At 41.2% G+C, this 15,685-nt stretch overlaps 1 protein-coding gene across 3 annotated transcripts; it reads right to left on the minus strand.

Annotated features, from left to right (window-relative positions):
• Positions 1-844: 844 nt before the first annotated feature.
• mapk14a (mitogen-activated protein kinase 14a) lies at positions 845-15,685 on the minus strand. 3 transcript variants are annotated; one of them, XM_080535203.1, is made up of 13 exons: positions 15,326-15,685; positions 12,880-13,009; positions 12,623-12,681; positions 6,892-7,003; positions 6,669-6,698; positions 6,287-6,334; positions 6,053-6,167; positions 5,780-5,851; positions 4,737-4,816; positions 3,185-3,263; positions 2,884-3,057; positions 2,667-2,686; positions 845-2,315 (listed from the first exon to the last, which is right to left on the minus strand). In XM_080535203.1, exons 1-13 carry the CDS (start codon positions 15,445-15,447, stop codon positions 2,304-2,306), a joined length of 1,053 nt encoding a protein of 350 aa, XP_080391329.1. In that variant the 5' UTR covers positions 15,448-15,685; the 3' UTR covers positions 845-2,303. The 3 variants fall into 3 exon arrangements, with proteins under 3 accessions (XP_080391329.1, XP_080391328.1, XP_080391327.1); XM_080535202.1 differs by lacking the exon at positions 4,737-4,816 and adding an exon at positions 4,183-4,262 and having other exon boundaries at positions 845-2,686; XM_080535201.1 differs by having other exon boundaries at positions 845-2,686.

Genomic DNA, 15,685 nt, shown 5'->3' on the forward strand with positions numbered 1-15,685 from the left:
CATGAGCTGTAAGCCATAATCAACATTAAAGCAAAAAAGGCTTGAAATATTTAACTTAAATGTGTAATGAATCTAGAATATTTCACTTTTTAAATTAAATTACAGAAAATAATCCATGATATTCACAAATGTTTAGATGCACCTGTACATACACTCCAGCTGAGAACGCCCAGCCCCTGATCGAAGGATAATTATATATTTGTTAGCACTATAAGTGAACAAAAAATTAGGATGACCAGGGAAAGTCTGTCAACTTCTTCTTAGGTCATGTTTTCACGTGAAAATCCGAATCATGACACAGAGCAAGCACCCTTTTCAAGCGGAGCATCCGTTGGTTGTTTGCTCCGGGAGTGACTTCGAATGCGCGTTCTCACAGCTCCAAACGACGCAAATGTTATCCTAAACTCTAATTCCAAGTGAAGCAAATGTTCTAGTGAGAACACACCCTCGGTGTGACAGATTATGGAATACTATAATGTGGCTTGGATGTGAATTAACTCACCTTCGTATCTTCTCCAATTGTGATTGGTAGCCTATTGCAAGACAATGCCTGGATGAAATCATAACTCTCTCAAAGTACTCTCATTAGCAAATGAGACTAGTTCCATCTAGTGGCTATTCATTCAGCGAGTCCTGCCTGGGTAAATTATATTACATATTTGTGGCAAGCAAAAGAGGAATTATGCCATTAGGTTTCAGATGTAGATGACATTGTAAGAAATGCTAGTATATAGAAGTCAAACTAGTAGGGTATGGTGTGAAACAAAACACCAAACAGACATGCACTCTTAAAAATAACTGTCTTTATTTATTTATAAACAAAGGCATAATGATACCATAGTTACTCTGCTGGACTGTTAACAGTCTGGTGCGGGTTTGCTGTAACAAGTATCTCTTCAGTTTATAAATATCACCTCAACAAAGTATAAATATATCTAATTCCCTCATTCTTTTAGACATTCATGTAATATGCCTATTTGCATGACACTTCAAATTCCTGTAAACACACATATTCAAAACTCACTCACACACACACACGCATAAAATGATGTACATGCTGATAAAGAGATTGCTTAATGGAATAACAAACCATGTCATGAAGATTTAAAAAATAAAATATAGAACAGATATTTACATACATTTGAGTTAAATTTGTACCCACAAATACATATTCTTTTCCAAGTGTTATGCCTTATTGATTGGCACTTTAAATGACAACCCATAGTGGCTCTGATTATTCAATCTGGTTTAAATATGTAAATACATGAAGTAGTCTTCTGAGTCCTGGGGCTATCATGGTTACCTATTAGACTAGTCCTTATAGTTCTCTTCTACTGTCTCCTGTCAGGGAGAGCATAGGGGAAGAACCTGGACCTAGATATTAGACTGGGAGCTACATTTAAAACAAAGAAAATAAACAATGTCTGAATCTACCAGACCTACATCATTTAGATATTCACTGCACTGAATAATGATTTGGGATTTGTGAGCATTCAATGGTCAAACATCTTATAGTCAAGCATTGAACCAAACAATAGTATGACTGACTTTAGAGAATGGAGTGTCCTACTAATAAGTCCCTAATGCGATACTCTTCTCATAGCAAAACATGTCAAAAGTAAAGAAATCCCTATGTTTTTTTAACAGATAAAGTGAAGCAAATCAAGTGACACAATGCTGTGATTGACAGATTGGCAGAGTGAGTGACAGACAAGCATTATTCCATATTTCAGTTGATAAGACACTACAAACGATTCAATCATAACACATAATAGCACAGCTATATTTCCGGACATTTCAGCATCTACTTTTTTGAATGTCACAGTGATGAGTCATAGAAGTCTCAAAACTTCTGAGGAATACAAAACTATTTCAAATATCAATAACAGAAGCATGACATTTTCCAGCAATGGACCAAGTGGTTGGTTTTGCTTGCCTCTGAGTCTCCCTTCAACACACAAATAGATAATGATAATCAATATTTGTTAACAGGGACAAGATTTTTAAATGTCTATTCCTATCCCCATTTTGGTTATGTTCCCCTTGAAACCCCTAACTGAGTCAAATGGTGGAAGAGAGTGCTTGCCATGTAATTTTAACAATAAACGGTCAGATGATACTTAAGCAGATCCTCAAGGTTGGGAGGACTGGTAGGATGCTGGGATGGGCTATGTAGGTGCCAGGTATGGGTTGTACTGTTGTCTGTTGTTTGTTGTTCGCTGTTGGATTGTTGGTCACATGCAGGGATTCGAATCACATGGTGTTGGTGGTACGTCAGTATTACGTCAGTAGTAGTAGTGAAATCAGCTGTTCACCTGTTGGAATTGTGTGAATGGATGGAGAGGGGGTGAGTGGGGAAGTCCTACTTTTGCTGACCGCTTTGACACCGCTGTAATAAGTCACTGTTTAATTATCTTGGGACGCTGTTTTAATGTTTTGTGATACCGTTTCACCTTTTGTTTTTATCTGCAATAAATATACAAAAGTATTTTCGGAACAGTGATTCATTGACAGCCAGCGCGTCGGGCAGGTATTTTTCCCCTACTTAGCCTCTCGGCGACAAAGTTTGTTTTTGATAGTCGCCTTACAGGCTATATCTGGAAAAAATAAACCAGGTCTCACGACTCCATGTCATCTCCATCAAAGATCGGTGGATCAAAACTTACCACCTCCTCCCAGGTAAGTCCTGTAATAAGAAATAGAGAAAGTGCTGGAAACATACACAAACTGTGGCATAATACATTATGTGTTCCATTGATCGTTCTAATGCATCACATTTAAAACCACAAGAGAAATTTTATAGTCATACAGTATCACATAGTATCAGTATTCACACATCCAATATATACAATCTTAACCTAGCTCAGGCTATTTGATACATACGTTTCCATTCCTCGATGTCCAGCTCGCGGCTCTCAAAGCTCTGGTCATAGGGGTCAGCCTCAGGCTCATCATCTGGGTCATGGTACTGGGAAAAGTAAGCGTGCGCCAGCGCCTCGGACGCTGTGATCCTCTTATCTGTGTCCAGAACCAGCATCTTCTCCAACAGATCCACAGCTACAACATAAACACAATGAACAGGTCAGGCAGGTCAGGCACTGAATTAGCAGGATTTCTTTTTGCCACCTGCGGATCAATGTCTTCCTTAATTACTGCCCCAACTCTTTATTCATGCTGGCTTTACCTTGGGGGTTGGCTCCGATAAACACATCAGCAAAATTCCTTTTGGGCATTTGTGGCATAGCGTTGATGTAATTTCTCGCCTGTGAAGAGATGTGATTTAATGGTCAAACCCCTCAAGAGCCACAAGCTTTATATCTCTATAGGTTATAGTTATACATTTGGAAAGTGGTGACACTTGTTGGTACCATTATATGACACAAAGAGATTAGACAGAGACATTTATCAGAAGGATGCAGGTAGATTTACTCAAACACATTGGCCCTGTCAATTGTTCAAATAAGAATGTGGTGTTGAGAGAAGCTTTGTTTACAAATTGTATATATGTGCAGACAGACAGAGGGCAGAAGGAAGAGTATTTCCCACAGCTGATATTACTTTCTTTGTTGCAGTACCTCATCATGTATCGTCGTCACCAACCAGGACTGTAGTCCTGAGTTTTTAGGACGACTTTCACATGCAATTGAGGGTCCAGTGTTGATTATTACCACACTGAGTTGAGTAAGTGTTTCAAGCAAAGTCTGTTGCAGACAATGTGCCAGAGCTTGTTAGTGTATAATGCTTGGCATATTAATGTTTAATAAGGCGTATCTAAGACCATGCTGTTTTACCAAACAAACAGTTAGGAGCCAGAGGTAGTTTCTGCTTTCATTAATTTCATGCAGCAAGCAGATCATTATGCCACTCAATTGTCATAGTGCAGGTTTTAGGTAGGGAAGAGAAGAGGCCCTTAATTTACCATTTTAATGGTGCCATGACAAAATATATAGGAATATATGTTATAAATAGTCTTTCCACTATCACTAAGATGAGTGTTGTCTGTGCCTGGAGTCAAGCAATTGACTACACTTTGGGAGACTTGCCATGGAGGGGATGGGTTAACTTGCAGTTACAGCACTTATGGTGGGTGATACCACCAGGCCAGCACAGTACAGCGGTGGTCCTGGGTCTGTGGGCTGTAGCTCTGGGCTACAGAGAAAGCATTACGTGGGTCCTGCTCACCTCCATGCTCCAAATCCTGCTTAATAGAGATGCTGGGGGCGTTCCTGTGAGGCGCAATATCTTCTGAAGCTGGTTTATATCTATGAGGTTCAGGTCAAGGGGGATACAGCAGGACAGCAGAGACGGTTAACAAGCAGCTGTTTAATAGGAGTACTGTGGTCAACTCCTAAAACCCCAAGAACCTCTGCAAAAAAGGGAACTGTCCCTTTCGAGGGTATGGTGTAAAAAGAGGTGTGAAGAGGGCAGATTTAGGACAGATAAGACAGTAACATGGGTTAAGTTAGGAGAATAAAGAAGTGAAGCTTCAGTCAGGAAAAAACAAACAAGTTAATCAGTCGCAGTGTAAGCAAGCTTTGATCTGAGAGAAATCATGATCATTTTCCGTGCAATGAATCAGTTACCAAATGAACAGGTCTTGTATTTGAACCCAGTCCACAAACATGAAGTTGATCAGATGTGAACAAAACATGCTGTAATTTATAGCTGAATTGCAAAACAAACAAACAAGGCTTTCAGCAAATTAACAACAGAAGACCTTGCATAACGGAACTCACAGACTCTGAAGATATTTTCATCAAGAGCTCGGGCCCTGGTGTTCCGACGAGAAGCATTATGAGCTTCAACTGATCAATATCTACCATCGGAGTGTAAAGGAAGAACAAACGCTTAACATGGGAGCGGGCCAGCCTGGGGCTGACCTGTTCGTCAAGATCATCCCTGGGAGATCACAACAGCTTGAGGACTATGGCCAAGAGCAGTGACATTGAATTCTGTGTTTCACACCAAATGCTTAAAAGTCTTATGATAAATGATCTCCATTGACATTTCACAATGTCTGTTTAGCAGCTACTCTGTGAAGGAGGAAAGTCAACAGCAAGATCTGATAATACTTATCAATATAATTATTATGAGTCACTGGTGCTGGATAAGCAGCAACCTGCAAATGAAAAACAAACTGGAGAAAATAGGCAGGGTATGCATACTTCAAAAGCATTGCTGTGAAAACACTGGCAAACAGAAGAAAAAACAAACAGAACACTGGTCCAGAGACAAAAACATGTCCATAAGATCAGGATCACACAGTAGGTGTGTTATTGGAGCAGGTCAGAGCTTGATGCCAAGGGTGCATGCTGGTAGATAATGGAAGGGGGGTTTAAAAGCCAGGGGAAACAGAAGTAAAGCAGTTCTAGAGGCAGGGCAAGTCCAGGGGCAGATATGAGTGTGACATGGAGAACCATTTTGTGTAGACAGACTCTGTAGACAACTCTGTAAGACAACAGTGTCAGCCTCATCACATGCTGGAGGAGAGAGGTAGAGGGCAGCAGAAGCATCCGGAGGCATTACAGGTAGGACTTAGTGCAAGACAAGTTAGGAATTAAAGGATGAAGGAGAGAGCAAACACACACAGTCAACCACTTTTTAAAACTGAACCTGCAAAAAGCTGTGAGCATCAAAAAGGTCAGTACACCTACAATCATGTGAAATGTATCTCTCATCCTGTGTGATTCTGCAGGCAAATATTGTGTACTAGGAATAGTGGAAGAGGACTTCAGTTTAGGGCCACAAAAAAATAATAGTGGGGTAAATTAAAGGATACGGTCAGTACCAGGAAACAGAGCCTTTCCAGTGAGGAGTTCAGCCATTATGCATCCCACGGACCAAATGTCCACTGATTACATACAGAAGGAAAACATAACATTCAGAATAACATTAAGAGAGTTGAGTCCAATCCAATCACTCTGTTATAATGACACCCATAAGGACAGAGAGAATAGTAATAGCTGGCCCAGTTCCTAAGTAAATCAACAATCTATAAGCATTTCCCTATTGAGCAGATGTATGGCTGTGTACTTAGCGGCTGCGCCTCTACCTGTCATGTTGTAGTGCATCCAGTTCAACATGATCTCCGGAGCACGGTACCAGCGGGTGGCAACGTAACCAGTCATCTCATCGTCAGTGAGCCGTGCCAGACCAAAGTCCAGGATCTGAGGAGGTCAGAGGAAGCTAGTATGGTACTGGGCAGGAGTGTTATGCTAACAGGCACACTGTGTCCCACTGCCGAACATTTAAGACACATTTAAATGACTTGGCCTATCCCTCTTACCTTCAGCTCACAGTCCTCATTCACAGCTATATTACCGGGTTTCAGGTCCTAAAGAGAGAGGTGGGAGACATTTCAGTAAGACTAGCCTCTGACTACCTGTAAACACCTTACAGCTACAACTCTGTCTAATACAGAGTGCCTACGATGTTTCTGTTTTTTGAAAACAGCAGCAGTCTCCCACAATGTCCAAAATAAAGGTCTGTTTATTCCTTTTCCATTATTTTATTTTTTTAACAGTGTTTGCACAAGATGCGAGCCTGGGCCTGCCATGTGGAAGAGCCCATAAACCAATAAGACTCACTGTTTTGATTCTGGGTCACAAAGGGATTGTTTTCCATTTCAACACTAAACCACAGTGGACATAATCAAACGGGGGACTTACTCTGTGAATGATGTCTGCTGAGTGGATGTACTGAGAGGAGAGAAGGGAACACCAGTATTAGATTACATGAACATCAACTGAGTCGTAATGATCTGCAACCTGGTATGGGGATCATAAGCCCTTAGCTAGGTGGTTTGTGGCTTTAAAGTACAATTTACTCAACTCTTGTCTACAGCCTCCAGGTGCAATTATCATACTTATATAGAGTATTCAGGTACTTCACCTTCAACCCCCTGAGGATCTGGTAGATGAGGAACTGAACATGGTCGTCTGTGAGTTTCTGACACTTCACTATGTTGTTGAGGTCCGCCCCCATCAAGTGAGTCACCAGGTACCTGTTAATGACACCAGACAAGACAGAGGCTCAAACAACAACAACAACAACAACAACTTTGTGAAGACAAACCATCTGTTTCCCACCTCTACAGACCTCTGACAGGCAGGAAAGGCTGCCTCGTTTGTTACCAGGTCAGTGTTTTGCCCTACGGCTGTGTGAGTCAGCTCAAACCGGTTGAGCGGCTGCTCCTCTCCTTCCTCCCCGTGGCCTGGCCTCTCCAGAGGCCCCAAAGGGCCAAAACCCTCCACAAATGGAATGTCATTAAACAACACAGGCTTAATGGGTCCTACTGCAGTGTGTAATTCAAATCTAATCCCCATCACCGTTTAAAAAGTAAGCACTTCTGGGGGAAGATGTGGCCCACATTATTTGAAGCATAAATATACAGCACATGGAGCGAGTCTGTTTGCCCATGGTTAGACTCCGGTGGCTCTACTCCCACACAGGACATCTTAAAGTAACCCCTGGTTAAGCTGACCTTGTCCTTACTGCCCCTCTTCTATACGAGATCAAAGACACAAACAACGAGGCAGAAACACTCTCCATGGGGTTCATGAGGCAACTCATCCCTCTTGATCCATGGATTCTTCTCTCCCTCCGTTCCTCCCCCTCTCTCCCCCCTCCCTATTGAAACAGTAGTAGATGCAAAGTTATGAAAAGCCTTGCCATGGCCATGTGAGTCACACTGTATTTTTGGACCCGAGGGAACCACAGTTACAGTACCTGCATATCCTAGACTTTGAAACCCCTCCCTATGTTCCAGCAGCCGTGCGTGGACAGATGTGTGTGTGTGCACAGATATGTGTGAACATAAAATAGCAGCCTTGAATGTTCCGGAATGATTCCATGTTTATTATTCTGAGTGAGGGAGGAGCTCTTCTTCTGAGGCAGTGCAGGTTTCTGGACACCCCCCACCCCCACACCTCTCTATGGGCCTACGACCTCACATTCCTCCCAATCCTCTATGCATGGTGTTAATCTGGGACAGAGGGGCAACAAGAGCACAGTGGTGGAGCCCCCAGAGTAGAGAGAGCTTATTCTATATTAGGGCTGCAACTAACGATTATTTTGATAATTGATTAATCTGCCAATTATTTTTTCGATTAATCGATTAATCTGATACAAATAATAATTGTTATTAAAAAAGAATACATAATATAAATTAAAAAAGGCTTTGCTACATCAAATAGGTTTAACAACAGGCCATGGACTATGGCGGTAGATTGTTTCAATAAAGTAATTGAACTCTAGCTCAATACATGCATTGTTTTAGGTAATAACTTAATGTAATGTAAAGGTCAGTAACCCAAAGTGCAATATAGGCTACAGACAAGACACTAATGTTTTTATATAACAGATATGCTCCAAAACAATGCAATGTGTCCTCTCACTCCATACTAGGCTACAGTCAGTGCCTCACTCTAACTCACGGGTAGCTTGGTAGGCTACCACTAGCTAGCCTTTAGCTTATCACCCTGGGGCCCATTCCACTAAGGTCGATTATCTTCTAAGCCTCAATAAAGTTCTAAGCCTCGATAATGTTAGCTTGCGTTCGGTTCCATCAATGTGGCTCAAATAATTTGCTGCTTGGTTGAGCTCCTTCTGAGTCAGATATAATTAGTAGTGTTGTTCCGATACCATTTTTTTATCCCGATACCGATACCGATACCTGACCGTGCAGTACTTGCCGATACCGAGTACCGATCCGATACCACGGCGTTTGAAAAAACAAAACAAAAAAACAAGTTTTTTGAGCCGCATACTCACCTCGATGTCAAATTATTGCTAACACTTAGTCTGGCATCGGGTGTTTGGTATCGTGAAAAGTATCAACAAAAATCAATTAACCAACTCAATCAAGGTACCATTTGGTTCTGTAACTAATCATAACAGCAGGGCCGGCCTGTGGGACTGGGGAGTGAAGGCGGTGTCGCCCATCAAAAGAAGAATGTGGCCAGGTACTAATATATGTGAAGGCACACGATTTGTCAAAGTGCAGTTCAATGAATTCGACTAGGTTTGACACGGAGACTGGCCCAGACTTCTTCCGAGTTATTCCATCCGGGTAGTTTTGAAGCCTGACAAGCAAAGAATGCTGCTAGGGTTTAAACCTTCTAGTCGGAGACTCCTAGCAAAGTTTCTAGCTAAACGCAAGTAGACTTAAAAGTTCTAGACACTGGTTTTTATAACTTTGACAGTCCGGTGTGTGCTTCATGAAACGGGGTTGGTTTTTTAGCTACCATGCATTGGCCAACAGAATTAGTTACCCTGGTGAAATTGGGCAAACGTGGCACCATTGTTGAAATCAAAAGTCAAGAACGATAGCTAGTTATTAGTTACGCGTATAACATTACATAGCTCTTCATCCCCAGCAGTGCCTGTCGCTTTGCATGTTGTGTTCATTGAACAGTAGCAGCAACTCAACCACACACTGTCTGTATGAGTAACGCCGGTAAAACAAAACGTACCTTTCTCTGCCACATAATCCTTAGGGGCCATGCTTGCCGATCACAGGTGATGATATACTTGTTAACGGGACTTGTAAAATCCTATTTACTTTGCTCAACTTTAAAAATGGAATGTTTCTCGTGTCTTCACAACGTCACCGGAGACAATTCATTCACCGAGTTGCGGGACGCTGTGGGTGCGTTCGTAAATTCGCTCTGGAAATCTGATCACCACTCAAGGAATGCCTCTTGTCCAATCAAATTGCTTGGTCCCTTTATGACGTTGATACCACTGTGCGCTCCAGCGTTCTAAGAGCGAATTACGAATGCAGCCTGTGCAAAACGCGCATCACAAGTTTGGTATCGGGTGTTATTATTTGTTAGTACTCGCCGATACCGATACCAGCATTTTTGTGCGTATCGGTGGCCATGCCGATACTAGTATCGGTATCGGAACAACACTAATAATTAGCCTGGTCGCGACCAGGCTAAAACACTGGCTAAAGTAAGACGTGCGTCAAAAAAGGCTCACAGGCGGAAACTACATCCCGAACGACAGTTCCTCTTTTAGGAAATATTAGTTCCCACTTCACACAAGATAGATAGATGGATAGGTTGACTGTGTGATGGATCGATAGATAGTTTGATTGTGTGATAGATAACTTGATATTTTGAAAGTGTGATAGATAGATCGATAGATCAATAAATAAAAGAGTGTAAAAAAAAAAAATGTGTCTGTACTTGCATTGCTGTCATCACAGTGGTTAAGGCAGCCAGCTAGAGATCCAAAGGTTGCGAGTTCGAGACTTGACTAAGTGATTATTATTATTTTTTTACATTTAACCGAAGATTTCATGCAAAGGCTTCAAACACCATTGTAATCGTGTCAGTTCTTGTAAATTAGCCTGCACCATAATTTTATAGCCTACATACTTTTTTAGATGAGATTTTAGATTAGATTCAGACAACGAAATGCAGTAAAAAGTGTGTCCGAAGAGGGATTCGAACCACCGTCTAAAAATGACGAATAAATCCTATGGCAGCGGTCGATACCACTAGGCCATTGTGGCGATATGACGGTTTGTAGCCTGCTGCTGATATATAATTTCATTATCGATTTTTATCGATTTCATCGATTCGTTGTTGCAGCCCTATTCTATATGCCATGTTAGAATCAAGCCCCTTGACGAAATGTGTTCCTCTGCTCAAATAGCTTTCAACTTCCAGGGTATTTGTTGCTCAAAATGAAGCCCTTCGGTCCAAATGGGGAATCTAGGCATGCATTCCACATTGTAGTCAGATGGTAAATGAGATGTTGAATGAGTCTGGGCATAGCAAAACCCTTCAACACACCCAGGCTTGTGTGTCTGACACTCAGGCATCCACACACAGCTACAAGAGGTAGTCAGCACTGAGTCACGGTCTGACCACTTGAGTGTTGTCACGATACCAACATTTTGACTTTGATACCGATACCACCAGCTTCAGTATTTAAGTATCACGCTTTAGATTCTTAATAACCTTTTAAGCTGCAATGGGCCCAATCTCTGCTTTCATTTGATATGTTTAGATGTCTGATCAGTTAGTCATAACAGTAAAACTGCATAGGGCAAAGGGCCCTTTTCCTTTTTTATAATTTAAAAACTTGCTTTAAAGAAAGAAACCTTGCTTTAAGATTTGCAGAAAGGTGTCATGTTTAACTTCGTAGCATTTAGTGTTCAGGTTTGCTTTCAATCACTTGGAGATTAATTGTAAGAGTAAGAGACATTTAAACCTGGGGTGGCCACATTTTTGCACCCCACTGTAAGTAGCATCAATGTTGTTTTCTGTGAAAGTCAAGTGAATCTACAGCCCAAGTGCCACTGTCAAGATGTTGATTTTGCGTTTCATTTTCTCAACAAACATGTCATAAGTCACCGTACAGGTCCCTGTGTTTGATCAGACCTCATATGTATGGTATGTAGTTATGATGTTCTCCATGTTGAAGTAATGGGGGAGGGGCGAGTTCGAATCAGGACGTGTAAAGGATATATAGTTGATTTATGTGTTGTTGGTCATACAGAATGTTCTACAGTTGGGTGGATTGATAGGTTGTGTTGTCTTTCCCAGCCACACATGCCCAACTACTACACATGCTGAGCCCCCTGCACCCATGAGCATAAAGATCATATTTCGCACAGCTCATAGTCAGACATTTACGGTAAGAAAACAACAACATAGTTTTACTTTTGTAGAACCGGTATATTGTGCAATACTAGTACTACTTCCTCGTCTCAATGACATTTAGTATCAACAGAAACTTTTTTCTTTTCTTTTTTTAAATGAAGGAAGTTGGTGTTGACACTGAAAAGCCACGCATGACCAGTTAATTTATTACTGGATGTCCAAAGTTATCCAGTGAAACATTCCATTGAGTTTAGTATTTTGGATGGACTCCAGGTGATTCCCAGACAGGATTTTTTGTTTCATTTCTGATTAATAAAAGCCACTACTGAGTAGGGCTGGGTTCAAAAAATCGATTTCCCGATTCTGAATCGATCTTCATTGAATGAGCGATTTATCGATTCATAAATCCCGAGATCGATTTTATTTTTTGCTTGCAGCTTCAACCCGCAACGAGATCTCGCGCTACAAGAATTTATCATATCTCACGCAACGAGAGGTCTCAACACTAAATCTAAAAACATGGCGATGGCAGGGACACTCAAGTCACCACCAGGCTTAAAGTCAGATGTCTGGGTGCATTTTGGATTAGCAAAATGTTGGTCAATGATGTTCATTTATGTTCCAATAAAAAGTACATTCATGTAACTGCTTTGGAGTCAATTCTTAATGTAAACATTGATATGTTTAACAATGCTACATGTTATAGGGTTCCTTGAACCATTTATAGCATTAGTTCTGAGAATCTCTTTCATATTCAAGCAAAAAATTTATATTGTAACTAGATCGAATCGGAATCGAATTGAATCGAATCGTGAATCGAATCGAATTGTGAGCTGTGAATCGGAATTGAATCGTTTTGGGAAATCAGTGGCGATACCCAGCCCTACTACTGAGCAGAAATAGTGTTGGAGTGAAGCTACTTTGCCTATCTTTAGGCATTTGACAGAGTGAATAAAGGTTATTTATTTACAGTAGTTAAATGATAGTACGGGTGTTTAACTCACACATCTTTAAACTCCTCCAAACGAGTAGCAGGTGTGAAGACATCTAGAAGCCCGATCACCTGTGACAAAGGGAGGCCAATGGTCAAGTAAATAATGCTACTTCATTCATGACTAGAATGAGTTGGAGAGCAGAGAGGCTCTCAGGCATGAGACCAAAGACATGCTCAACATACTGTATATCTAGAGTTTTCACATCAGCATGATTAATTTAGCCAACATAGTTCTGCAGCTTGAGAGAGAGAGAGAGAGAGACTCACATTCTCATGTTTCATGTGCTTCAGCAGCCGCAGCTCTCTGTATGTTCTTTTGGCATGGATAATGGACTGGAATGGCCGTGAGAGTTTCTTCACTGCTATCTTCTGGCATATCTCCTCATCGTATGACGAACTGTGAAGAGACAAATGTAATTATGGATTTGAGTATGTGCAATTAAAACAAGGGTGTAAAAGAACGACCCAACCCTTTTTCAATTTCATTCAATCCTTACTGTCTTATCTGAATACTCATCATTGCATAAAGAGACACAAACAATGCACAACCAACATCTGAACTTGAACATGAACAGTCTTGCTGCATTAAATGGCTGGTTTCAGCTATTATCTGTACCTGCCAGGAACTGAGAGAATGTGTGCACTACTAGTTCTGCCTAAAATGGGAGTAATGTTAAATTATATATTATTTGTTTGAGTTTTACAACCCAGAGCATGCTATTAAGAGTATAACATGAGCAGGTTGTGGTGACCAACACATAGGCAGATAGGCTAGGTCTAAATGTGGCATTTGAGGGAGAGTAGCAGGACTACATTTTTACATAAAGTGTACTGACAAACAGCAGAAACCTAATTTTCTATATTTTCAGCTGAAGCTAAAATTCAAACCAAAACACTGGGAATTTGATTTTTCACTTAAGTCGGCCTTTAAGTAGCCCACTTAGGGCTGAGTTTGCTTGACCAAGAATCAAATTATATAAGAAGTGCTGAGGTGAGGAAAAAGTATCATCAGCAGAAAATTGAATGAGCACAGTCTCCTTCTCACTTCCCTTCCCTGTGAATCTCAGCTAACCACATTCATGGGCGGTAGGACTGGTTCCAACAACGAAGTCAATGCACGCAGTAAGATGGAACAGAGAAGGCTATGCCAAGATTATCAAAGCCAATGGACATTTTTCTGAATGATGTCGACACTGTTGTAGACAATAGACTCATATCTTCAAATTGTGCAGGAAGGCATCCGTTAAGTTAAGTGTCAGAATTGGAAATGAAACGCACCATGGAAGCACCATATATTGGAGTTTAGAAAGATGGCTTAGCAAGACGCTTTGTAGTAATGTCAATCAAATGTACTGTAACATTACATTTACATTCCCCTCCCCCTGGTTTCATAATTTATTCAACCGTACAATAATAATCTGATTTTGGTCAGATTATCCTCTACTGCCCAGCAGCAGTACATCTGGCTGATTTATGGTGCAAAACAAGCATCTGTTTAATCAGACAATTTCCAGATGATACTGATGACCTTGCCTACTAAGGCCTATTTTTATCAGCAAAGGCATGGAAACCATTGACTAATGTGATGTCTGCAGTTAATCCTGTTGCCTAGCAGCATCATATAAATCTGACTTTTTGTGGAAAAACAAACATCTGCCCATTCACAGAATCGGTCCCTCCATTTCAGAAAACAAGCACCATCAGTGCACATTAAATCAGTATGAATGAATGAATGAATGAATGGTCTTTATTGTCATTGCTATAGTACAGGTACCATACAACGACATTTAGGAGGGGGGGCTCCCCTGGTGCTAGGAAAAAAAGAAGAAAAAAAAGGGAAAAGAGCTGGTTTACATAAATAAAGGCTATGTACACTATCCACTATACTATACAAATAAAACACTGTGCTGTACTCTATGCTATGCTACATTATGTATACACTACAGTATGCCAATTCATCAGTTAGGCCATCTTGTGAAAGGTGTAAAAAGTAAGATAATATAATGTGTATTAATCTCTGCCTCTCTATGGAACTTCGCAATACAGTGAAAAGTAACCATCCATACTAGAGTTTGACCTATTCTGGGCTACGAGTCATGGCATCTAAAATGATGGTGACATCACTCTGTGGAGGTTTACCAACCGATGGAGACTAGAATACTACACAAGCGCGATGGGTCCAAATGCATCGGAATAAAGACCGGCTGAGAAGGAAAGCGCACACATAGCCACCACAACAACACTCACACGACATCAAATGCATCATTTGCAGAATACGCTGGTCTGTAAACGACTAATTTGACTGTTTTGCAAACATATTCATCAACATGGTTTGAATGCATACAAGTTTGCAATTACAGAGATAGTATGTTGCAACAGTGTTAGTTAGTAGCTAGTTTATCTACCTCTCCTGCTTGACTATATTTGTATACCTGTGCAGTTAGAGTTGAACATTTCACAATGCAACATTTTAGCAATCTACACATCAGGCGATTGGCAAACAATGTAGCAGGCGAGCACGTAGGGCAGCAGGATGAGTTCGCGTGCTCGCTAAAGTTGATCGAGGGCCCTTTGGCATGTACGGTAGTTCGTGTTCTGCTCAAACTACAAAGCTAACTTTAGCATCAATGTAGGCCTCATAGAAATGAATGGGGTAGCTAGGCTATGCTAACCAGCTCTCTGCGCAGACATCAGGACTAAAAGCGTGATTTACCACACTGATCCATAGGCCCCGGACCCGACTGGAGAGAGCATCTGGTAGCGTTCTGGGACCTCCCAAATTGTCTTGTTGACCTCCCGTCGGTAGAACTTGGGTCTCTCTTTTTTCCGCGACATTCCTGCACCACAACCCTCAGCAAGTTGTGACTTCTGCTTTTTCTTGGTCAAAGGTGGCAGCGGTGGATTCGTGCAGCTAACGCAAGTTAGCTAACTAGGAAAAGAAAACGCAAATAAACTGTGGTGTGGCTAGTCTGGGTGCCAATTATTATATCATTTCAACGCAAGGTGAAAAGTCCTCGAATTTATGCACGTTTTGAAGATTTAAGTAGGAGGTTCCTATGACATTTCTGGGCAG

This window comes from Nansenia antarctica, assembly GCF_963989245.1.
Source record: "Nansenia antarctica genome assembly, chromosome: 6".
NCBI lineage: Eukaryota > Metazoa > Chordata > Actinopteri > Argentiniformes > Microstomatidae > Nansenia > Nansenia antarctica.